General features: G+C 39.5%; 1 protein-coding gene across 2 annotated transcripts in view; it reads left to right on the top strand.

The window, feature by feature from the left end:
• Window positions 1–24,043, top strand: part of TNKS (tankyrase) — a 207,598-nt gene that overhangs the window by 23,049 nt on the left and 160,506 nt on the right. For both annotated transcript variants that reach the window (XM_074228240.1, XM_074228239.1), the window contains exon 2: window positions 15,894–16,118. In XM_074228240.1, the coding sequence (XP_074084341.1) occupies window positions 15,932–16,118 (187 nt within the window). In that variant the 5' untranslated portion in view covers window positions 15,894–15,931. The remainder of the gene's footprint in view (window positions 1–15,893; window positions 16,119–24,043) is intronic.

Below are 24,043 nucleotides of genomic sequence, written 5' to 3' on the forward strand. Positions count from 1 at the left end.
TTAGGAGTCAGGAGATAAAAAGGCCCTCTCTTGAGATTGTTTTGTGGGAGAAGAGTTACATTTTTACTCTTTCCTCTGCATCTGGGTTTTGAGATATTGTTTCTTGTTGGACTCTGAAGCATTGGTCTCTTAATTTTACAAGTTAAGAGTGGTGAGGTATTAAATTGGGTGTCAGATACAGAAGACTGGAAATCTGATTCTTTTAGAAACCTCATTGAACAGTAATTGGAGCTGATTGGAGAAAGGTGATCATTGAAGAGAGAAGCAGGATTGTCTTGTGGTAATGCAGAAGAATTACCTCAAACTTGGTGGGGGAAAAAACTTATGGGGTAAAAACTGTCCAGACATCAGTTCATCAGATGTAACTTTTGATCAATTGACACAGCATACCATATTAAGTAAGTGAATCTTGAGATTTTGGGAAGGTATCACTGTGATAGATGTTGGGGCTTCCAGGCCAAAGCAAAGATATCTTCTCTCCTTTGAGTTGTTTATATTCTTGATGACCAATGAAGATTTCTTTAGGCCCTCTTGATTTGACCATGGTTCCATGATTGGAAGGGTTGGCAAAGAGCCAAATAGGTGCCAGGTAACTTGTGTGAATGGGATCAGAGAGCAGGGAGTCAAATTTGTGACCCTGACCACAAACTCTGCCAGCCTCAGTTTTCTCAACTGTAAAATGAAGAAAATGATAGTGCTTAACTCCCAAGGGTTGTTGCCAGGATCAATTGAAAAAATAATTGTTAAGTGTTCTTAGCACAATGTCTGCTATACAGTGTGAGCTAGAGAAATGTCCATTTGGAGTGTAGCATGACTGGGACTTGCCTGGAACAGTGAGCCAGGACAACTTCTCCCTACTCTGGACAGTGGGCAGTGGAGAACCCCTAGAGGGGCATTCTAGAGCTGAATGGGAGGGGTCTCAGACCCAAGGCTGAAGCAGCTGTTGGTAAGGTGACTGGAGAGGAGTTCACCTTCTCTCAGCCCATCAGGACTAAGAAGGGCTCTCTAGTGGCAGCAAGAATGAATGGTTAATACGTTGACAAAATAGATGGTCTGAACTCTTTTGTCTGAATTCCACCTCTGCAGATAATCTAGTGAAAATAAAATAATTAGCTATCGTCCTGTGGCTAGCTTTGGTGTCACCCTTTGAGATGTTCCCTGGGCCAAGTGTGAATTCTTTGATTTGATCCCTGAACTATCCTGTGACTCACATGTGGCTATTGTTATTCACTTTTTTGTAGTTTGGAAAATGGGACTGAGAGAAAGTGATTTTCCCCTTGGACAGCTTTGCAGCCATTTGGAGACTGCCCCCCCCCCCATCCTTCCAGACTAAGCCATGCTGACTCCTTTCATCTAAAATATTCTTTCAGTTTTTCACCATCATAGAACTAAATGATTTTTCCAAATTGATGCAAATGTGGTTGAGTCTGAGAGAGGTAATCTGGCACTGTTGGGATAAAGAAGTGGTTTTGCTACTATGGGAAGAGTCCTGACGCTGTAATCCCAGGATCTAGGTTCAGATCTCTTTATAGACCTTTCTCCCTGAGTGACCTTAGGCAAGTCACTCTATCCTCCTTTCTTCATTGATAAAATGAAAGGATTTGACTAGTTAGTCCTTTCTATCTCAGTGTCTACTATCCTCAACTAAAATCACACTTTTCATTCATTCAGTGAACATTAAGTGTAAGATACAAAGACCTGGGTAAAGTGATTATCTAAGTATTACAATTGGGAAAATACCCTTTCTAATTGGGTGGCAAAGTACTTCAAGGAGGAAGTGACATTCCCCTGGGACTTTAAGGGATAGCTTGGAAGAAGGGCAAGGACAGCATCCCATCCCTGTACTGTCTCTTCACCTTATCCAAAGTTGCCTTATCACTGAAATCACTGGTTCAGTCCCTGTTCCTAACCCTTATGTTTTCACTTGGCTATGAATTTTGAATAGACTTCCCTTATAACAAGACACTGCTACACAAAATTCCTTCAGTACAATAGTTGGGTAAACAGCTTTCATGACATTCTGTGACCCTGTTCTCTCCCAGCACTCCGGAAGGACTTTGGAGGGACCAGCCATTCACCTGTCTTTTGTGACCAAGATTGGCCATTATATTATTCATGAAGATTTCTGTTTCTGATAAGTGTTCTTTTCATTTTCGTGATTGTGGTTATTGTATTAAATAGGAATCACCCAAGAAACAAGGAACAATCCCAAATGGCCTTCATCGTCTTGTGGCCTCCAGCTTTTTCAGTTCTATTGGGGTACAGGACATTTTCAGAACCTTAATTTTTAGGCCATTTTAGGCCATAGAAGCTTAACTCTTGGTAACAGGATAGGATGGAGTGGAAAGAGCACTGGATTTGGAAGTCCAAAGACTGGGGATCAAAGATCAGCTCTGCTCCCTGCTGCCTGAGTGACTACTCTGAACCTCAATTTCATCTTCTCTGCAATGGGGGGGGGTTACACTCAGTGACCTTTTAGGTCTCTTTCATGCTAAATCTGAATCTAGAAAGGTGAGATACTGTCTAAAGATTGAAGATGCATATAACTAGAGCAAGTGAGTTGAATCCATGTCAACATTTCTGTTAGAGATGACTCAGTCAGTTAAGTTTTTATTACAATTAAACTCTTTGATATCAAGAACTTTGCTTGGTGTAGGGATACAGGCATTAGGGAATTCATCTTTGTGCTCCTGTAACAAATATGCAAATATATGAGGTGAGTGGAGGGGAGCCTCTGCTAATTAGGTGAATTTGAAAAGATCCTCTTGAAGGAAATGACAATTGACTTGACCTTCAAGGGAGCTAGGGCTTCCTAAAAATTACAGATGAGAAAGAAGAGCATTCTAGGCTTCCTGGAAGTGTGCAACAGGATAGGATATACAAGGAACAGCACCTCTGGTGTCCCAGTCTGACAGAGACCTGAAGATCCTGGTTGTCTCCCTTCAGGCTCTGACTTCTTCTGAGATGATACTCAATTGTGCTGTCTATAGCTTGTTTTTACAAAATTGTTTGCATGTTATCTCCCCTCCCCCCCCATTAGAATGGACCTCTTAGAGAGGAGGGAGTGTTGTGTTGTTCCAGTTGTATTGACTCTTTGTCATTTCCTTCTCCAGTTCATTTTACAAATGGTGTTAAGTGTAAATGTCTAAGGATTGACCCAAATGATTGTTGACTTGTTATGTCTAAATTAGTTGGAAAGGTGAGCTGGAGCTCAGTGCTGAAGGACTGTTCATGCCCGGCAGTAGAATTTGTATTTTATCCTAGAGGCAACAGAGTAGTGTGGAAGTGTCTGGGACAAAGGAATGGCTTGTTGTTGTTCCTAAAGCACTGGCCTGACAAAGTGGACAGCTTCGGGAAGGGAGGACTGGAGAGGGCTGAGACTGATTGGAACTAAATCAATGAGGAAGCTACTGCAATGGTCCAAATGGAAGCTACTTCAGGTCCAGGGAGACCTGAAGAGGGGCTCTGTCCTGTGCTCAAGAGAAGGGGATGAGGGGGGAGGAAGTTGGGGAGGGGGATTTTGAATGATAAGCTTCTATCCTCATACTAGGGGATTTCATCATATTGATATTCCCTCAAATACCTTAACCTTTAAATTCTTCACCTTCTCATTTTCCAGGACCTACTCCTCACTCTTCTACAGCTCTACACAGAATGGCATTCCCATGAGCTTGTTTTGCTTTCATGGTCTAGAGTTCTGAAATTTCCTTCTCTGAGCACCATCTCTTCTTCGTCCCACCTCTCTTCCTGCCTTGCAGTCCTGAACTTCATTCTTTGTTTACATCTCAGCCCTGCTCTGGCTCCATTCTCTTCTCTTTGTCCATCTTGATTCTTTGGCAGATCTGTTCAACTATGTGTGACTCCTTGTCCTCTCTTTCTCAGCCAGGTCTTAGCTTGGATTACCCCAACCATTCATTGCCTTCATACTCACTTGCTGCCAAGTGAAGATGGAGAAAAACAATAATACACTGACTGGGCCCTCTACCCATTTGTTCTGCATTTGCTCTTTCTGGCCTCATGTGGCCTTCCTTGTAGTTGGGCAATCTTATTCTGCTTTCCTGATGAACCAACCATTCCTGCTCACCATTGCAGATTTTCTAAACCCTTTTTTCCCTTCCCAATACAATACCCTTTGCTCAGCTGACTGCCTCTTTTGTATACATTTAGTACTATCTTTATCCTGTCTCACAGAAAGAAGTGGTCTTTCCTCTTCTGCCACAGGCATCAATGGTCCCGTTTCATTCTGCCTTCTCTTAGTAGTTTCTCTTTGTCATCCTCACCAAAGTGTCTTAAGGCTATCCCACTCTTTTATTTATTTATATGTAAATTTATTTGTTTTGAATTTTATGATTTTCCCCCCCAAATCTCTTCCCTCCCCCACTCCCCATAGAAGGCAGCCTGTTATTTTTTTTCAGGGTTTTTTTTTTCAAGGCAAATGGGGTGAAGTGGCTTGCCCAAGGCCACACAACTAAGTAATTATTATGTGTCTGAGACCAGATTTGAACCCAGGTACTCCTGACTCCAAGGCTGGTGCTTTATCCACTACGCCACCTAGCCGCCCCTAGCCTGTTATTCTTTACATTGTCTCCATTACCCCTCTTTTAAAAAAAAAATTTAAGAAAACAGGGTTAAGTGACTTGTTCAAGGTCACACAGGTAGGTGGTTAGTAAGTGCCTGTGGTTGGATTTGAACTCAGGTCCTCTAGATGTCAGAGCTGGTGCTTCATCCGCTGCCCCAGACTATTCCTTTTTACTAGCTTACTGCTCACAAGCATACTCTTATCTTCCCTCAAAAAACTCTTTCTTGATCTATCCATTCTTACTACTAGAATAATGACCCTTTTGTCTCTTGTTCTGCAGTCTGGTTTCCATCCCATTATTCAACTGAAAATGCTCTCTGTTATGATCTCTGAATTGGTAAATCTAATGTGCTGGGGGGGGGCGATTCTTTTTCTTCTTGACCTTGGGATATCTGACTTGATTCTTTTCTCTGTTTGCTGGCTCCTTGTCTGCCTTTCACACAGGCCACTAATGGTTGGGTGTTTTCCACAGTTCTATTTTAGATCTTCTTTCCCCTCTACATTTCTTCACCTGGTGGTCTCATAAGCTTCTAGATTATCTTCTGTGTATGATGACTCTTAGATCTACTTGTCCAGCCTTTTCTTTCCTGACCTCTAATTTCAGTTCTCTCATTGTCTACAGGAACATCTCAAACTGGATCTCCTGATGACATCTTAGACTCAGCACGTTCAAAACTGAATATATCCCCCAGATCTTCTCTTCTGAATCTGTTAATTTTGAGGGCACCCCCATCCTCCTAATCCCCAAGTTTACCCCAGTATCATCCTCAACTCATATCCAACTCGCTGCCAAGTCCTGTCTTTTCCATCTTTGTTTCCCTTTCTCTCCTCTGACACTAATGCTGCTCTCTGCACACTTTCCCCTCATTCTTGGGCTCCTACATAGCTGTGTGAAGTCTCTTCCCATTCCAGCCCATCTCTGTTCAGCTCTCAGGAGCGATGATCCTCAAGTGTTGCTTCCAGGATCACATCTTAACCACTGCCTGCTCCTCTCCTCTGACTTTTTTTTCTTCTAAACCAGAGCAGTTTCTACACTTTCTCCCCCAGTCTGGAACGTTCTCTCTCCTTATTGCTGCCTTCTGACTTCTTCCAAATCCAGACCCAAGTCCCATCTTTTACAAGAAGCATTTTTCCTAATCTCTTTGAGTTGGATGACTTTCTCTGGGTTGCACATGGCTTGTTTAGTACTCAGTGCTTCTACCCGTTTTACTGAGTGCCTTCTTGGCAGGGGCAGTCTTGTGTATTCAGAGCCTAGTCCAATGCTTGGCACATAAAGTGAATGCTTCAGAAATGTTTGTCAATGTGGCTGCTGTGAGAAGTAGTGATACCTGAAGAGAAGATAGTGAGCTGGGTGTCCTGGGTAGGTGACATGTGGGTGGAGCTGAAACTGGAAGACAGATATAGTAGTTGTTGCTGGAGAGAGAAGACCAGAAGGACAAGTATCAGTACAGAATTGAAAATGGTTTCTACCTCAGATTCATCCTCTTTTTCTTCCCTGTTATTCTGGAGGGCACCATCATCTTCTGAGTCACCCTGCTTTACCCTCTATTTCATCCGTAACCTCTTATGTGCTTTTAGCCCACATCTCCATTCTGTAGCCAGTTATTTATCATTTCTCTTCTCAGTGTATTATTTTTTTAGATCTCTTTCTCTCTACTCACATATCCATTGGTGATGGTATCACCCTTGGTTTGGGGGCTGTGAGGTTGAAAAGTTGTATAGGGAAGTGGGGAAGAACAGCAGTAACAAAGATGGCACTATACCTCCATGGAGTGAAACTCCTGGTGAATGAGGCCTTTGCCTTCCTTTTCATTAATCAGAGTTACTGAGCTCTTGGTACAAAGGGATGAGCTTACAGACTTTCCATCTGCTCTCCTTTGTTGTTATTCTTCCTCAGTTCTGGGAGAAGACCAATGATATCATTGGGTTGTTGTCTTGACTTAGATGTGAATTGGATTTAAGTGAGGCAGAGTTGGGCAAAGTCATCAGTCTCACTCTCCTCCAGGGTCATCAAAGTCCAGGAAACTGTCAGTGGCCAGGGATGAAGATCAGGAATTCAGTGGATGATCTTGTTCTTTCTCAATTAAGCTTTTCCCCAGGCCTCAGTTTGTTGTAGCCAGTGCCCATTTGGTGAGCAAAGGGTAAAAACTGAGACAAAGATGGCCTAATTTAGTTATAAAAATTTCAATCTGAAAGGGGAAGACTCTAGCCAGAACAGAAAACAGTGGCTAAGGGGTAGCTAGGTGGTATGGTAGATAGAGCACTGGCCCTGTAGTCAAGAGGACCTGAGTTCAAATCTGGCCTCAGACACTTAATAATTACCCAGCTGTGTGACCTTGGGCAAGTCACTTTAACCCCATTGCCTTGCAAAAACCAAAAAAAAAATGACAACAGTGGCTATTTGTACACATGATAAGCTATCTAAACCCCAAAATGAACTAATAGAAAATTGACCATTCAGTGAATGTGTGTGATTTGGTTTTAAAAGCTTAGTTAAATAGCTCCAATTGAAAGTAGATTTTCTCATAGTGTTCCACCTTTAGGAACCCACAAATACTTCTGAATTTCCATTTATAAGTTTAGCACTTACGTGCTTGTTCATTCATATTTCTCCTTGTCCTCAGAGATAGCATAAAAGAATTCAAATCTTAGATATTGTGTCTTTTTAATTTCTCTCTCCCCTCCCCTCCATAGAGACTCTATTAAAAAGATTTCATTTTTAAATTTGTTTTATATTATTGTTATGAGAGTAAACATACCCCCCCCAGAAGATGAGAAACCAAGAATAGTGAGAGAGAGAGAGAGAGAGAGAGAGAGAGAGAGAGAGAGAGAAGTACTTCAGTCTGTGTTCAGATTCCAACAACTCTGACTCTGGGATAAGTTGCTTTCTTTGTCTTGAGTCCACCAGAGAAGTTGCTTCAATATTTTTCCCACAGTTGCTATCACTAGCTGTATTTCCCTCCACTTTATTCATCCTCTCATCTATTCCATTCTCTCTCTCCGTTCACCCTGCTACTGTTCAGAAGTGTGTTGTATCTGAGTACCCTCTCCCATGATTGCCCTTCTCTTCTATCACCTACTCCTCCTTCCCTTCCCCCATTCCCCCTTATCCCATCCCTTTCTTCTCATTTTCTCTAGAGTAAGATAGCTTTCTATACTCTATTAAGAGTGTATGTTATTTCCTCTCTGAGCCATTTCTGATGAGAATGAAGGCTCACTCATTCCCCCTCACCTTCCCCCGTTCCACTCCATGGCAAAAGCTTTTTCTTGACTCTTATGTGAAATATCTTAGTTCTTTCTTCCTCCCAGTACTTTTATTTATCACCCATTGACTCCATATTTTTACTATATTATACCATTATATTCCACTCCTTCCTGTGCCCTGTCTATATATGCTCCTTCTCACAGCTCTTATAATTGAGAAAGTTTATACAAGTTATCAGTATCTTCTTCCCATGCAGAAATGCAAACAGTTAAATATCATTAAGGTCCTTATAGTTAGTCCTCCTTGTTCACCCCCTTTATGGTTCCCCTGAGTCCTGTACTTGAAGATCAAACTTTCTTTTCAGCTCTGGTTGTTTTAATAGGAAAGTTTGAAAGTCCCCTGTTTAATTGAAAGTTCATCTTTTCCCCTGAATGAGGATGTTCAGTTTTGCTGGATAGTTGATTCTCAGTTGTAAACCAAAATCTTTTGCCTTCCAGGATATCATATTACAATCCCTACGAACCCTTAATGTAGATACTGTCAGATCCTGTGTAATCCTGACTATGGAGCCACAGTAGCTGAATTGTTTGTTTCTGGCAGCTTTTAGTATTTTCTCTTTGACTTGAGAGTTTTGGAATTAGGCTATAATATTCCTGGAAGTTTTTCATTTGGGATCTCTTTTAGGAGGTAACCAGTGAATTCCCTCAATTTATATTTTACCCTCTGCTTCTAGGATCGCAGGGCAATTTAGCTGTATTATTTCTTGAAAAATGAAGTTTAGGCTCTTTTCCTGATAGTGACTTTCAGGCAGCCCAATAAATTTTAAATTCTCTCTCCTGGATCTGTTTTTGAGGTCAGTTGTTTCTCCAATGAGATATTTTATATTTTCTAATAATTTCTGATCTTTTTGGAATAGTTTTATTTCTTCCTGATTTCTTGCAAAGTCATCAGCTTCCTTTAGTTTCATTCTGCATTTGAAGGAGTTATTTATTTAGGTTTTTTCAAGGCAAATGGGGTTAAGTGGCTTGCCCAAGGCCACACAGCTAGGTAATTATTAAGTGTCTCTGAGACCAGGTTTGAACCCAGATACTCATGACTCCAGGACTGGTGCTCTATCTACTCTGCCACCTAGCCATCCCCTAGTCTTTACATTGTTTCCATGGTATACATTGATCTAAGTTGAATGTGATGAGAGAGAAATCATATCCTTAAGGAAGAAACATAAAGTATGAGATAGCAAGATCAGACAATAAGATATCTGTTTTTTTTTCTTAAAGGAAATAGTCCTTGGACTTTGTTTGAACTCCATGGTTCTTTATCTGGATACAGATGGTATTCACCATTGCAGATTGCCCAAAACTGCCCCTGATTGTTGCACTGATGGAACGAGCAAGTCCATCAAGGTCGATCATCACCCCCATGTTGCTGTTAGGGTGTACAGTGTTTTTCTGGTTCTGCTCATCTCACTCAGCATCAGTTCATGTGAATCCCTCCAGGCTTCCCAGAATTCCCATCCCTCCTGGTTTCTAATAGAACATAGTGTTCCATGACATACATATACCACAGTTTGTTACGCCATTTCCCACTTGATGGACATTTACTTGATTTCCAATTCTTTGCCATTCCAAACAGGGCTGCTATGAATATTTTTGTACAAGTGATGTTTTTACCCTTTTTCATCCTCTTTTCAGGGTATGGACCCAGTAGTGGCATTGCTGGATCAAAGGGTATGCACATTTTTGTTACCCTTTGGGCGTAATTCCAAATTGCTCTCCAGAAAGGTTGGATGAGTTCACAGCTCCACCAGCAATGTATTAGTGTCCCAGATTTCCCATATGCCTTCCGACATTTCTCATTGGTCAGTCTGAGAGGTGGTACATCAGAGATGCTTTACTTTGCATTTTTCCTAATAAGTCATGATTTAGAGCAATTTTCCATATGGCTATGGATTGCTTTGCTCTCCTCATCTGTAAATTGCCTTTGCATATCCTTTGACCATTTGTCAATTGCGGAATGGCTTGTTTAAATATGTTTTTTAAAAAATGAATCACAAGTCATCCTTCTGATGTACTTGATTGACTAGTTTCTGTTCCTTAAAACAGAATTTGAGATAGTTATGATAGAGAATCATAGTCTGATGCCACAAAATCTTTTATTATATTTACTTAAGTATCCCCTTAGTACTTCAAAGAATCTTAATTCCCACAGGAACATGTAGCAGACAGAAGATGCTGAGAAGAGATATACTAGTCTAGCTGATTATTAGAACTTAGAAAGCTTTAAGCACAAATGGCTTTTAAAATTTTTTTATAACTTGTTTATTATTTTTTATATTGATCACTTGACATGGTTACAGAAATTTACCATAAAGACCAAGGACATAAGAAAGGGGAAAAATTTCTTTTAATTTAGATGTCAATTTCTAGGTCAGGTTAAGTGGATGGCCAGATGCCTTGAACCAGACTTAAAATCTTCCATGCTGGGGAAATAGTTAGGAGAATTCAGAACAAGCTTCCAATCTTTCTCAGTGAGACTGTTACCTGCAGTATGCATGTCTGAATCTCATAGGCTTCTTGTATCATAGGTCATTGGTCCAATATAAATTTTTTAGATGATCATACCTGGGTCAGACACAGATGGAAAGCCAATTAATAGTTCCATAAGGTCTTTAAAATAGCAAATTTCACTAATTACAACTTAAAGTGATGTTTAGCTTATGAAGATCAAATATTGACTAATGATGAACAGGAAGTTCATCACAGAAAAGCTTACAATGCATTCTGTCAATTGTTGCACATAAAGACTGTGCTTTCAAAATGAGCTGTAATAAATAATTAAAATGTGATATAAAAATACTGTGATCCCAAATTGCATTCAGAACCCGATTTTATAAAAACAATTTTTAATTGTAAAATCTGTTCGCTTATTTACTATATTCAAAATGACAATCTAAAACCATTGCTTTTAGCATCCTTTTAAACTATTAGAACATATTAGGTGACTTTAAAATAAATTACATGCATTTCAAACAGGTGTTTCTAATTCCAAATGAAACAAAACAGTCATAAGAAAAATCAGATTTCCAAGTTGGGGGACACATGAATTAATTACATTTCACTAAACTGGATGTTTCCTCACTGGAATTTCTTAGAATATAACCAAAAGCAACATAGATATTTCTTGACTTTAACCTTATAAATATAATGGATTTTGCAGCTTTTGTTTATAAATTTATTTACTTCTGTGCAAATATGTTCATATCATTCTTGAAATATCTTCATATTTTCTTCAAAAAGAAAATGAGATTCTTCAGGAATTATATACTTGTGATACATTAAACACAATTCTTATATATACCATGGAATGGCAATAAATTCAGATTAAAACCATCAAAATTCTTTCTGACAGTGATTTAGATATCTGACTGAATGTTTCAATTTTGCAATAGTAAACTTGTACATTTACTACTTTGAAAATTAGAAAATTTTCTATGAGAACATATAAACAAGGGACAAAGATAGGTGGAAAAATCCTAGGAAATAAAACTCCGAAAGAACTAGTTAGAGCCCCAGATTTTGGTCCCTTGTTTTTCTGTTTTTTCATAACTTTGAGGTGGGTCTGGCATTTTTTTTCCAATGTCCCAGCTTCCTGCAGTATTGGCAAGTACCTGACATTTTTTCCATGAGGTGACAGGATCTTGGACAAATAGACTGTTTAGTGGAAACCTGTTTTTTTTTTACCTCTCAATTCCCTTGTCTCCTAAAGTCCTCTATCTAATCTAGCTACTGAAGTTTGAGTAGACTGGAAGGCCATTTCAACCACAAACTGTATAATTTAAGCTGCTGTCCTGCTGGATGATTTTAAGATTTTCTGATGGAGAAGGTTGAAAGTTGTTCATTTGACCTTCTTCTTGATCACAGACTAAGCCATAATTAGTGTCAAAACCCCCTGCTAAATGACTATATAATTAAGCCATACTTTCGTTAAGGTCCTGGGAGAATTTGTAAGTTGGAGAGTATTAACTGGGGAGGAGGGATGCTAAAGGCTTTTAGAGGGACCATCTCCTCCAAAGGAGGAGAGACCACTAGGGGGTATATGGGTAAATCACAATCTAAAATTAAAGCTGCTGTTTTGCTTGCTGGATCTTTAATCTTTGATTGTGATTTACCCATTATTAAGCAAACAATTAAACAAAACCAGACAAAACAACAGAGGACAACTGAGCAAAGTCACACACAAATGAGAAGTGGACACCTGAACAAAGTCATTCTAGCAGGTGCCAGGGGCACAACTCCAAAACAAAACACGCAAAAAGAATGCACCAGAATAAAATTCTCAAACTAGAGGAGTGCCATGGGTCCTAACCAAAAAAAGACAAGAATTTCCATTAAAAATTCAAGAGGTAAATTTTTTTTTAAAGTTTTTAAATTTTAAGGCAATGGGGTTAAGAGTGACTTGCCCAAGGTCACATGAACTCCAGGGCCAGTGCTCTATCCACTGTACCACCCAGTTGCCCTCTCAAGAGGTATATCTTAAGAGAATGTTTCAACTTCAAAACAAAGGTTCAAAAATACAGTGAGTTTAAAAAGTGAAGAATTCACCCCCTTCCAAGGCCATAATACTTTTGCCCGGTTCCAAATCTGTTCCAGCTCTGGGATCCTATTTTGTGAGTGTTAGAAGTTTATTCTTTCCAAGTTTTAGGTCTATATCTGAATCACCAAACATCAATCTGTAAAACTTGTAAATTTTTCATTAAAATTAAATAATAGAAGTATGTTAGACATAAAGTTTATTCTCTAAGATTTATCAAGAACCTACAGGTGGAGGCCATCTTTGGAGATGACCACCACATAGCAAAAGAAGAAGGTATATTTTTTTTAAAAGAAAGATTTATTTTGAGTTTTACAGTTTTTCCTCTCCTTATTTCTCTCCTTCCAGCTGTAGGTTCTTGATAAATCTTAGAGAATAAACTTTATGTCTAATTATTTAATTTTAATGAAAAATTTACAAGTTTTACAGATTGATGTTTGGTGATTCAGATATAGACCTAAAACTTGGAAAGAATAAACTTGTAACACTCACAAAATAGGATCCCAGAGCTGGAACAGATTTGGAACCGGGCAAAAGTGGCCTTGGAAGGGGGTGAATTCTTCACTTTTTAAACTCACTGCCCCACAGAAGGCAGTCTGTTAGTCTTTACATTGTTTCCATGTTAATCTTTACATTGTTTCCATCTTAGTATTTACATTGTTTCCACGTTAATCTTTACATTGTTTCCATCTTAGTATTTACATTGTTTTCATGGTATACAGAATCTAAGTTCAATGTGATCAGAGAGAAATCCTTCAGGAAGAAAAATAAAATATAAGAAATAGCAAAATTATATAATGAGATAACAGTTTTCCCCCCCAAATTGAAGGTAATAGTCTTTGTTCAAACTCCACAATTCTTTCTCTGGATACAGATGGTATTTTCCATCACAGACAGCCCAAAATTGTCCCTGATCAACGTTGCACTGATGGAATCAGCAAGTCCATCAAGGTTGTTCATCACCCCCATGTTGCTGGTTCTGCTCATCTCACTTAGCATCAGTTCATTAAAATCCTTCCATGCTTCCCTGAATCCCCATCCCTCGTGGTTTCTACTAGAACAATAGTGTTCCATCACATACATATACTACAGTTTGTTAAGCCATTCCCCAATTGAAGGACATTTATTTTCCAATTCTTTGCTACCTCAAAGAGGGCTGCTATGAAAAAAGGCTATTTCTCCATTAAAAAAGGCAATTAAATTATTAGTGAATTATAGTGATATAGGGATAGTGAATTAGATTACACATATGCTCAAAATATGTTATCCTTACACTTAACCTTGTAAACCTCACAAAAATAATTGTCTAGGTTTCCTAATTTTTAAATATCTATCTTCCTGTGATTATTAGAATAATTAATAGGAGAAATAAACATTCTAAACTTATAACCCTTATTTGAGAATTTAGACTTTGACAAATAGCATGGGTTATAAAAATTGTTAACTTTGACAAGGATAACTTAAATGAGAGCAGCTGTGATTCTTACTCCTGTTTCTATGCTGAAGAGAATTAGAACATAGCTTAGTTTCAGTTTTTTTCCCCCTTTGGATTCTTGACAACCATTCTTGTTTGTCCATGTTGTAACTGGAATTTTCAGACCAAATAAACTGTTCTGCTGTTCTAATCTAAAACCTGTTGTTGAAGGACTAAAGACTGTTCTTAGCACCTTTTTAGACAGTTGAGGCCATGTGTATATGCTTTTTAATTAAAAAAAACTTATGTTAAGAGTGGACTGTTTAATTCCTCCTCTTTTACTGTTCACATTGCTTTCCATTTCTAAGTAAACTTTGTATGCATAATTTTCAATGTGTTATGCCACAGTATCTTACATTATGTGATAATCTCTTGATGAAATGTGATATTGCAGTGTAATCAGATCAAAAGGGGGCAGTTAGGTGGCGCAGTGGATAGAGCACCAGCCCTGGAGTCAGGAGGACCTGATTTCAAATCTAGCCTCAGGCACTTAATAATTACCTAGCTGAGTGGCCTTGGGAAAGCCAATTAACCCCATTGCCTTGTAAAAAAAAAGAACCCTAAAAAAATAATAAAAAAAAATTAGATCAAAATAAAATAGGATGAGGAAGAAAAGTTCCTGGGACTCTGGAGTCATACTATTATGACTCCAGGACTAATGTATATCTCATTAAATTGAATAATTTTTTTTTACAAAAAACAAAGTGAATAGGTTGAGTATGGACTGATGTTTTTGAGGCCTATGAGGTATGGTTGTTTTAATTATTTGCTATTTTTACCTAGCTCTTGGGAATATTGTATAGAGGAACCCAACTTTAATTTTGTAATGTTAATTCCTTGAAAACATATAACTTGTTTTATAGAAATATTCTTTGGAAGCTACCAAATTAGAATATGTTTTGCATGACCCAGTGTACTAAAATAAATCTAGATTGAACCTACCTTTTATCCAGTTTAGAAGCAGGCTGGCTATAAATTAATTTTTTTTCCATGGTGCATTGTACATCTCTTCCTCTTAGCACTTAATTTAGGTATGAATTCCATTCCTTCAATGATGGGAAATATCACTTTGTTTTTTTGTTGTCTTTAAATTTTTTTATTGAAAATGCCAAGGGGAAAAATATAAGGGAATTTTTAACATGGAGGTAGGAACACAAACCCATAAAAGTGGGAAAATTTAAAATAAAGGCCAGAAGTAAACATCATTTTAAAGATATTTTACATTAGAAATTTAAAATTTTTAGAATCTGAAATTAATCATCCAAATTGTTTTCCCTATTTTGTAAAGTTACTCACTTTTAAGTTACCAAGATTACCTTCCTGCCTAATTCATTGACTTTTAAGTTCTCATTCCCTTCAAATTCTCTACAAGATCTTCATTTTGGACTGCATTTTGTAAAACTGTTCTTTGGTTTTTATGACCCTAAAGTTATTGAATTCTGTCCTACTAATGTTAAATTTTCATTTTCCTTCGTATTTGACTTTTCTCTAAAGCTTCAGTCTCTTTCTCTGTATCTCCTGATATTCTTATATCCAGAATTGAATTTGATCTGGCAGTCTTATTATGGGCCTCCTTATCCATTCTCTTTCTCTTAAAGAGTCCTACTGTTCTCTGACTGGAGAGAAACCTTGGAATCATTCTTGACTTTTTTTCCTTTTCTTCTCTGTTTGATAAAGTTGAGTAAGTAGAGTTTCTGGTCTTTTGGAACTTTGGAGAAGGAGATACTTTTATCCTTTAAAGATTGGAAAATTAAGAGTATTTACAATTATTTGAGTATCTAGAGCATAGACGGTGTACCCTTCAGTGCTGCCCAGCAACTGGAGAAGAGTTGCCATTTCTGATCTTATTGGGGGGGGTGGGGATAGCAGTATTTGAATAGAATCCTGAAGTTTATTTTCATAAATATTATCTGTTTTCATCATGATAGGAGAAGAATCATTCAATTGGTCATTTATATTTATATTTTTAAGCTTCCTAAATATTTTCTTACTTGAAACATTAAAATATAGATCACCATCTAATATTCCTTTTTCTTTGTTTTCAGGTTTTGGAAGGAAGGATGTGGTAGAACACTTACTGCAGATGGGTGCCAATGTCCACGCCCGAGATGATGGCGGACTGATTCCTCTCCACAATGCCTGCTCCTTTGGCCATGCAGAAGTTGTGAGCCTGTTGCTTTGCCAAGGGGCAGATCCGAATGCTCGGGACAATTGGAACTACACACCCCTGCACGAAGCATCTATTAAGGGCAAGATAGACGTGTGCATTGGTGAGTGTGCATAAGGGCATGCACTGGCATGGGTTAAGCTGGGCATTGTCTTAGAGATATATGCTTGCTATTCACTGCTCCTGTAGAAAACTGGAATTGTTTCCTGTTCCTGCCATTTCTCTTTAGAGGAAGAACACATAGGAGGTACTGCTTGCCTCTTCCTCTTTGGCTTAAGAAAACCAGTTAAAAGTCGAATAGCAGACAGTAACCTGAAGTTAAACTCATCATCAGCTCTCCAGGTGCAAGTCAGGTTCTACCTGGCCTGCAGCTAGATTTGGATGGATTACAGTTGCCAAATAGTGTTCGTTTATCATCCTATTTTCAGTCTTGCCTGCATTGCTGAATTGGAGGGTGTATTTGTGATGTATGTTAATAGAGTTGACTAGTTGAGGACTGAAATTCAGTTCTGTTTGTTTTTAAACCTGTATGTGACCATTGGAGTTGTTAGTCATTTGATTAGTTTGGAGCACCTTGGATAAATGGTTCCACTGAAGTTGGTGCCCAGGTGAGCTTTGAGATAGCTCCTAGCCCAGGGTCTGTGCTTAGCAGGGATGGAGTCTTGGAGGGGAAGGGGAGGCAGTTTGGAGCTGACCTGTTGCTCCTACATTGGCCTCCAGCAAAAACCATCCTTTTTTTGTTTTTGTTTTTGGTATTTGTGAGGCAACAGTGACTTGCTATTGACACAGTGACACAACTGGTAAGTATCAAATGTCTGATGCAGGCTTTGAGCTTAGTCCTCCTGACTCCAGGGTCAGTGCTCTATCCACTCTACTACCAAACTGTCCCAAAAGCCATTCTTTTCAATCATTTTATGGGTATCAAGATGATATTAATTCCATGGTGCTTAATTAGTGTGTCTTATGTTTTATGTCTTTCTTTTAATATATTCTTTGTAGTTCATTTTCTTCCTTAGTTTAGATCTGAAGTGTGAGTTTCTGGAGGACAGGGATGATTCCTAACACTGCCCTGCTTTGTCCTCCCCTCCTCATTGACTTCTTTACCAGTCGATTCCCTACAACTTTCTGTGGGGATTTGACCATCTAAGTCCAGTGTTCCTCAGCTTGGACCATCCTGTGGTGTTGGGTGCAGTCTGGAAGCTGTTGGTTGTGTTGCTTTTGTTGGCGCTCAGTCTTGATGTCTTCTTGGCCCCTATTGCACTCCCTGTTAGCATGGCCATTCCAAACCTCTTTCATTTCCTCAGCATCAGGAGGGAAAAGAAGACTGGGACCCTGTCAACAATGGCCACCAGGGGACTGCCTTCCTTTTCCTTTGCAGGATTTCTTGGCCTTCCCCCTCTGTGGCCCCAAACAAAGCCTCCCCTTTCATCTCCAGTGTTAACTCCTTCTCTACCTGGGCTTTTCTGCTGCCTCTTCACAATGGGACCTTGCATAGAAGGCTGGAGAGTGGAGGCATTATACCCCCATGTTCCAGATTTCCCTCTGGACATAGGTGCTTAAAAAGTGTTGTAAAATGAGGAAAAGCAACTTCATGTGAGTAGAACGCCTCCAAGCTAAGTAGAGATGCTGCAGTTCTTCTGGGGTCCCCTAATGGCAGCCAGTCAGGGTCTGCCCCTTTGCTTCTAGTCAGAGGCTCTGGATCCTTCAAGGGCAGTTGAGGGATGAGCACAGTGAGAGAATGAGAGCTATGTGTGTTCACTTGCTTCTCATGGTTATGGCCAGTTGCTAGAAGTCATTGGTCTATGATGCCAGGAACAGAGGGACTCTGCTATGGGAGTGGGGGCACCTGCAGGAAGTGCCAGGAGCAGCTGCTGGGTATACACTCTGTCATTCCACAGGGGAACGAGGAGAAGCCTTTCTGATAGTAGCTTATTGACATGCACAGGGTAAGAAACAAGCCCCTTACCAAGAAGTCAGAACCACCATTAGTGAAGTAAATAGGATTCTTTGTTGAAATGTCCTTAAGAATGGGTTTCCCAAATGGGCACACATTGCACATGAAATCATGGTTTTTTATTTCCTGCCTAGAAACACAAGTCCCTCCCATGTCCGCAATTGACTAAATATTGCAGAGGTCACAGGCCTATCAGAAGAACCCAATTCTCTCCCCACATGGGTTCAGATTTCTTCTCAAACCTCCCCTTCCCCACAATTTGGTAGCCAGGTCCTTGAAAGGTATAACACAGATGTGTGAATCTTACACTTAGATTGCTGCTAGTTCATTCACTAATTCACCTTTGAATTCTATGGGCCCTTGTTTTCCTGTTGCCTCTTCCACTCTACAGAGAGAGATTCCCCTTGTTCCCAGGAAGATGTAAATTAGCTTGATTTACTTCTATAAACTAACATTCCTCTGATTCTACCCTTAGCTCTTTTCCTCATCTTTTCCAAGTTATTTCTCTGTAAGATATAGACTACTTTCCAATGTTTCCCATAACTAATATAGAAATAAAAACTAATCACTTATCACACCCAGTCAGCCAGCTAGCATGTTGATTCAGTTCCTATTTTGTATCAGACACTGGAGTAGAGGGGGCTCAGGAAAGAAGTCTTCCAAGGATCTTAAGTCTGGCAGCTTGTTAGGTGCAGGCCTGTGTGTGGGGTAGAGTTCCCTCCCTCACCTTTCTGTTTGACAGGTCAGTGTGCTGTGGGTGGGCTATCTCTCTCCAAATCTTCTGGGTCTCTGCCCTGGGGGGGTTGTGCCTCTAGTGCCTGGAGCTGAGTAAATTCTGAGGTTTAAGCTTCAGGTCTCTGTTGTTTCCCTACCTCACTACTTCCCAGGTCACTAGCCCAACTGAACTCCTATTCACTATTTGCTAACTGCCCACAGGTTTTTGTAGCCTTTCTCCTTTCCCTTTACAGCTTCACATTAACCTTTCTATGAAAGAGCTGGAGCCTTAAATGGTTCTTGATACAGGAACCTTCTTTTAATTTTATTTATTTATTTAAGGCAATGGGATTAAGTGATTTGCCCCAGGTCACACAGCTAGGCAATTATTAAGTATCAGAGATTGGATTTGAACTCAGGTCCTCCTGACTCCAGGGCTGGTGCTCTATCCACTGCACTACCTAGCTGCCATGGTACAGGAACTTTCCATAGCTTCCATAGCCTTGAGGATAGGGCTTATTAATATTGGTTGGGACTCTTTGGAAGAGACATCTGGTGATGCCCATTTAGTAGACCTCTACTCAGAATTATACTTTTAAATGCATCAGATAAGATGCAAAAGAAAGCATTGATTGAAATTTTGGAGATTTAGTTACAAACCCTTCTGGAATCCCTCCCTGATCCCCTGGTTAAGAACTGCTCTTGGCCTCCACCCTCCTTTGCAGCCTATATATTTACCTTCTCCAGGTGTCTCAGGAGCTGACCTTTTACAACTCTTCCCCCTTTCTGAGGGGCTTCTGCTAGTCTGCCTTATGTTTCTCCCAGAGGACCATGTGTTGATTTTGTTTCCCTTGTGTTCCACCTGGAGAAGGTTTGAAGGCACGATTTTTGAATATCTCATCCCCAGATGAGCATAGTCCTTCTTATGGAATTGGGGCATAATATGTTTTGGGCTTTTTAAAAAATATGCCTCATCTAAAATTCATCCTTAAAAGGCTTTTTCTCAAGCTATTTCTTAGAGGAAAAATAGATAATTTGAGGGCACAGACTGCTAGGGTTTGGGGCAAGGTCTGAGATCAGAGCACTTGAAATTACTTTTGAACTGCACTTATGAATATATTTACATTTTAATAGAGATACAAGATGCTGTTTTAAACTTTGCTAGGTTAATGAATTTGTTCCATAGTGAATTTTGTGTGTCTGTTCTTTTGGAGGGTGAGAGAGCTAGAGAAAAGGAAGATCATACCAGCAAGCTTCTCTTCTCTTTACTCTTTTTGAGGACTGGTGTAATCTTTTTGTATAATCCATTTAAATTTGTTAGTAATGCAAATAGCTTTTCACATAAAACAGCTTCTGTCTGACACATTCACACTTTTTTTTTTTTTTTTGGTTATTTTAAACTGTTAATCTGATGGAAATAAAATAGCCCTTTTCCTTAGGGTTTGGTCCTGGTGTGCTCTTTCAGTTTAAAAATTTAGATTTGGAAGAGACCTCAACTGCCCCTTAGGTCTTCCTGCACCCATAAAAGCCAGGCTGTCTGCCTCTGGAGTTGACCCAGACCTGAGGGAACCTCACAGGAGAGGCTTTCTTCTTTGCTTCAGTCCCAGCTCTTTCTTTGTCCTTTCCCCCAGGACTCCTGGACTCTGCCTTCTGGGGCCAGACTGAACACACTCATGGGAGACATCATCCCTCAGAGGCCCTCTGACATCACAGACTCAGCCTTGTCATCTCTTTGGGGCATTGTTGCTGCTTCCACATCAAGTTGGAGGGTGGCAGAACCTGGTACAAGTCTCCCTCTGAGCCCAGCTCCCAGGTCTGCTTCATCTCAAAATTCTGAGAAGTGCAGCCTCCTTTCTTTTGTTGTTGGGGGAGTCCTTGTTGGGATGTCCTGGAAAGAGAATATTCTCTCTGACAGGGCTCATGAGCACATGGTCTCCCTCTTAGGGTCTGAATGGCCAAGAACAAGGACTGGCTCTAAGCAAAGTGGTCATTAAGTATCAGAGATGGAAGTGACTGCTGCCCTTCCTCACGGGGGTGGGGGGTGCTCTCTGACTTCTTGTGTCACTATGGAAGTGAGTTAAATGATTCAAATGATTAAGACCACATGATTTCTGTATATTCATTAAAAATGTGTGCATTTGAACATAGGCATATGCATTTGGATTTGTACCTTGCACTGATTTCCATTTGGAAATCATTTCTCATTTCCTCTCTGGATTTGGAATGTCAACAGTCACACTGATGGACACCTGTAACTCTGTCAAAAGTCATTCACTTCAAGAGCCACATGAAGATTTTTAAATACATCTCTCCTCTTCTGCCTCTGCCTTCTTAGCCCAGCACTATCTGTTTTTTTGTCCTGTGTCCTGTGTCCTCTATCAAAATATATACTCCTTTCAACTGTCCTGAAAAAAGTATAATTTTCAAGGGCCATAAGCATCCTTACATCATAATCAGTTTATACTCACATCCTCTTTTCATGAACAGCCCCTCTGACTGTCCTAATATGAATATAACCCTCAAGAATTACAAGTATTATCTCCTTTTGTAGGGATGTTGGCAGCTTAGCCTTATTGACTAGCATTTTTACAACCCTTCCATTTACTATTTTACTCATCTCTTCAGCCTTGTATTTAAAAATCAAATTTTCTGTTCAGTTATGGTCTTTTTTTTTCAGGGAAGTTTGAAAGTCTTCTATACATCATTGACATTTTTCCCTGGAAAGAATATGCTGAATTTTGCAGGGTAGTTGATTCTTTTTGGATTATAATCCAAGATTCCTTTGCCCTCAGATTATCATATTCCAAGCTCTCCAGTTCTTTATTGTTGAGGCTGATAAATCCTGCATGATCCTGACAGTGGTTCTCTGATATTTAAATTGCTTCTTTTTTGGGTACTTTCAGTGTTTCCCACCTTTAGCTGAGAATTCTGAAATTTGGCTACATTATTCCTTGGGGTTTTTATTTTGGGATCCCTTTTCTGAGCATGATTGATAGATTCTTTTAAGGACTATTTTATCTTCTTGTTCTAGGATATTAAGACAGTTTTCCATGATAATTTCCTGCTACATATTGTCTTTTCTGATCATGACTTTCAGGTAGATGAATAATTTGTAAAATACTTCTCCTGAATCTATTTTCTAGGTTTGATAGTTTTTCTAAAAGATACTTGACATTTTCTTCTGTTTTTTTTCAACGTTTTGATTTTGTTTGATGGAATCTGGTGTTTCCCAGTCATTCATCTCTACTTATTCAATTCTAGTTTTTAAGGTTTTATTTTCTTCCATTAGTTTTTTGTTTCCTTTTCTAGTTGGTTAATTTTAGTTTTAGATGAGTTGCTTTTCTTTTCAGTTGTAATTTTTTTCCAACTGATAAATTTTACTTTAAAAATTGTTTTCTTCAGTTAATTTTTCATAATTCTCCTGCATGCTGCATGATTTATTTCTTTTTTTCCATTTTTCTTCTTCCTCTCTTTGGTTTTTAAATTTCTTTTTGAACTTTTCCAACAGATCTTTTTGAATTTGAAAACAATTTATTAGCTTTTTGAGGCTTCACATGTGTAATTTTGTCACTGCTTTCCTCTTCTGACATGGCATTTTTTGTCAGTATCAGAATAACAACTGTCAGTGGTTAGCACTTTATTTTGCTGGGGACTGGGTGTCTGGTCTCTGGATTTCCGCTCTGGCATTTCCAGTGCTTGGGATGGCTCCCTGTGCTAAGGTAGCCCAACGCTGCATCAGCATTCCAGGGCTCAAAACCTTGCTCTCCTGGTTGGGGTTGAGACCTCCTCACTGCTGGCCAGCTGATCCAGAACTTGAGCTGCGCTGTGACTAGGAGCCTCTCTTTGGCTTCCCAGTTCTTCTGCCTACGCTGAGCTATACTCCTCTTTTACCTATTCTGAAGTTCCTCTAAGATATCTCCTGTCACTTTAGGATCTGTTTGGAGGCTTCATTCAAAATTGTTTCAGGAAAAAGTTCCAGGAGCGTTCTAGATTTGCTCCACTGACTTGGCTCTGGCCCAGAAATCCCCTTACACCATCAAGCACTAATAATTGTCTTGGACTTGAACAGAGTGATTCCTGCTCCTGAAGATGTGACTTAGCTTCTGCCAGGTTCCTCATTCCTTCCAGTTGAAATCTGTGCTTTTAAAAACTGGATCCGAATTGAGAATGCCTGTTTTCAGTCAAGTAAAGAAGACCATGGCTGCATAGCCAGGTGGCTCAATGAATAGAGTGCCTTGTGCCAGGGAGACCTGAATTCAGATCCAGCCTTAGATACTTATCTGTGACCCTGGGAAATTCACTTCACCCTATTGGCCTCAAGTTTCCTCATCTGTCAGATGACCTGGAGAAGGAAATGACAAACCACTCTAGGATCTCTGGCAAGAAAACCCCAATCAAACACATGACTTGGCAGCTTTTAGCTTTTTTCCAGTCCTGAAGTACTCAAATGCTTAATCTAAACATTTTCATTGATTCTAGTTCCTTGCTTGACTGCTTGACTTTTCTTTTTTCTTTTTTTATTAAAGATTTTATTTATTTTGAGTTTTATAATTTTTTCCCTAATCTTATTTCCCTCCCCCTACCCCCCACAGAAAGCAATTTGTCAGTCTTTACATTGTTTCCATGGTATATACATTGATCCAAATTGAGTGTGATGAGAGAGAAATCATATCCTTAAGGAAGAAACATAAAGTATAAGAGATAGCAAGATCAGACAATAAGATATCTGGGTTTTTTTTTTTCTAAATTAAAGGAAATAGTCCTTGGTCTTTGTTCAAACTCCATAGTTTTTTATCTGGATACAGATGGTATTCTTCATTGCAGACAGCCCCAAATTGTCCCTGATTGTTGCACTGATGGAATGAATGAGTCCATCAAGGTTGATCATCGTCCCTATGTTGCTGTTAGGGTGTACAGTGTTTTTCTGGTTCTGCTCATCTCACTCAGCATCAGTTCATGCAAATTCCTCCAGGCTCCAGGCTCCCCTGAATTCCTGTCCCTCCTGGTTTCTAATAGAACAATAGTGTTCCATGACATACATAGACCACATTTGCTAAGCCATTCCCCAGCTGAAGGACATTTACTTGATTTCCAATTCTTTGCCACCACAAACAGGGCTGCTGTGAATATTTTTGTACAAGTGATGTTTTTACCTCTTTTCATCATCTCTCCAGGAGTGGTATTGCTGGATCAAACGGTATGCACATTTTTGTTGCCCTTTGGATGTAGTTCCAGATTTCTCACCAGAAAGGTTGGATGAGTTTAGGGCTACACCAACAATATAGTAGTGTCCCAGATTTCCCACAACCCTTCCAATGATGATCGTTATCCTTTCTGGTCATATTGGCCAGTCTGAGAGG

This window comes from Macrotis lagotis, chromosome 3 (assembly GCF_037893015.1).
Source record: "Macrotis lagotis isolate mMagLag1 chromosome 3, bilby.v1.9.chrom.fasta, whole genome shotgun sequence".
NCBI lineage: Eukaryota > Metazoa > Chordata > Mammalia > Peramelemorphia > Peramelidae > Macrotis > Macrotis lagotis.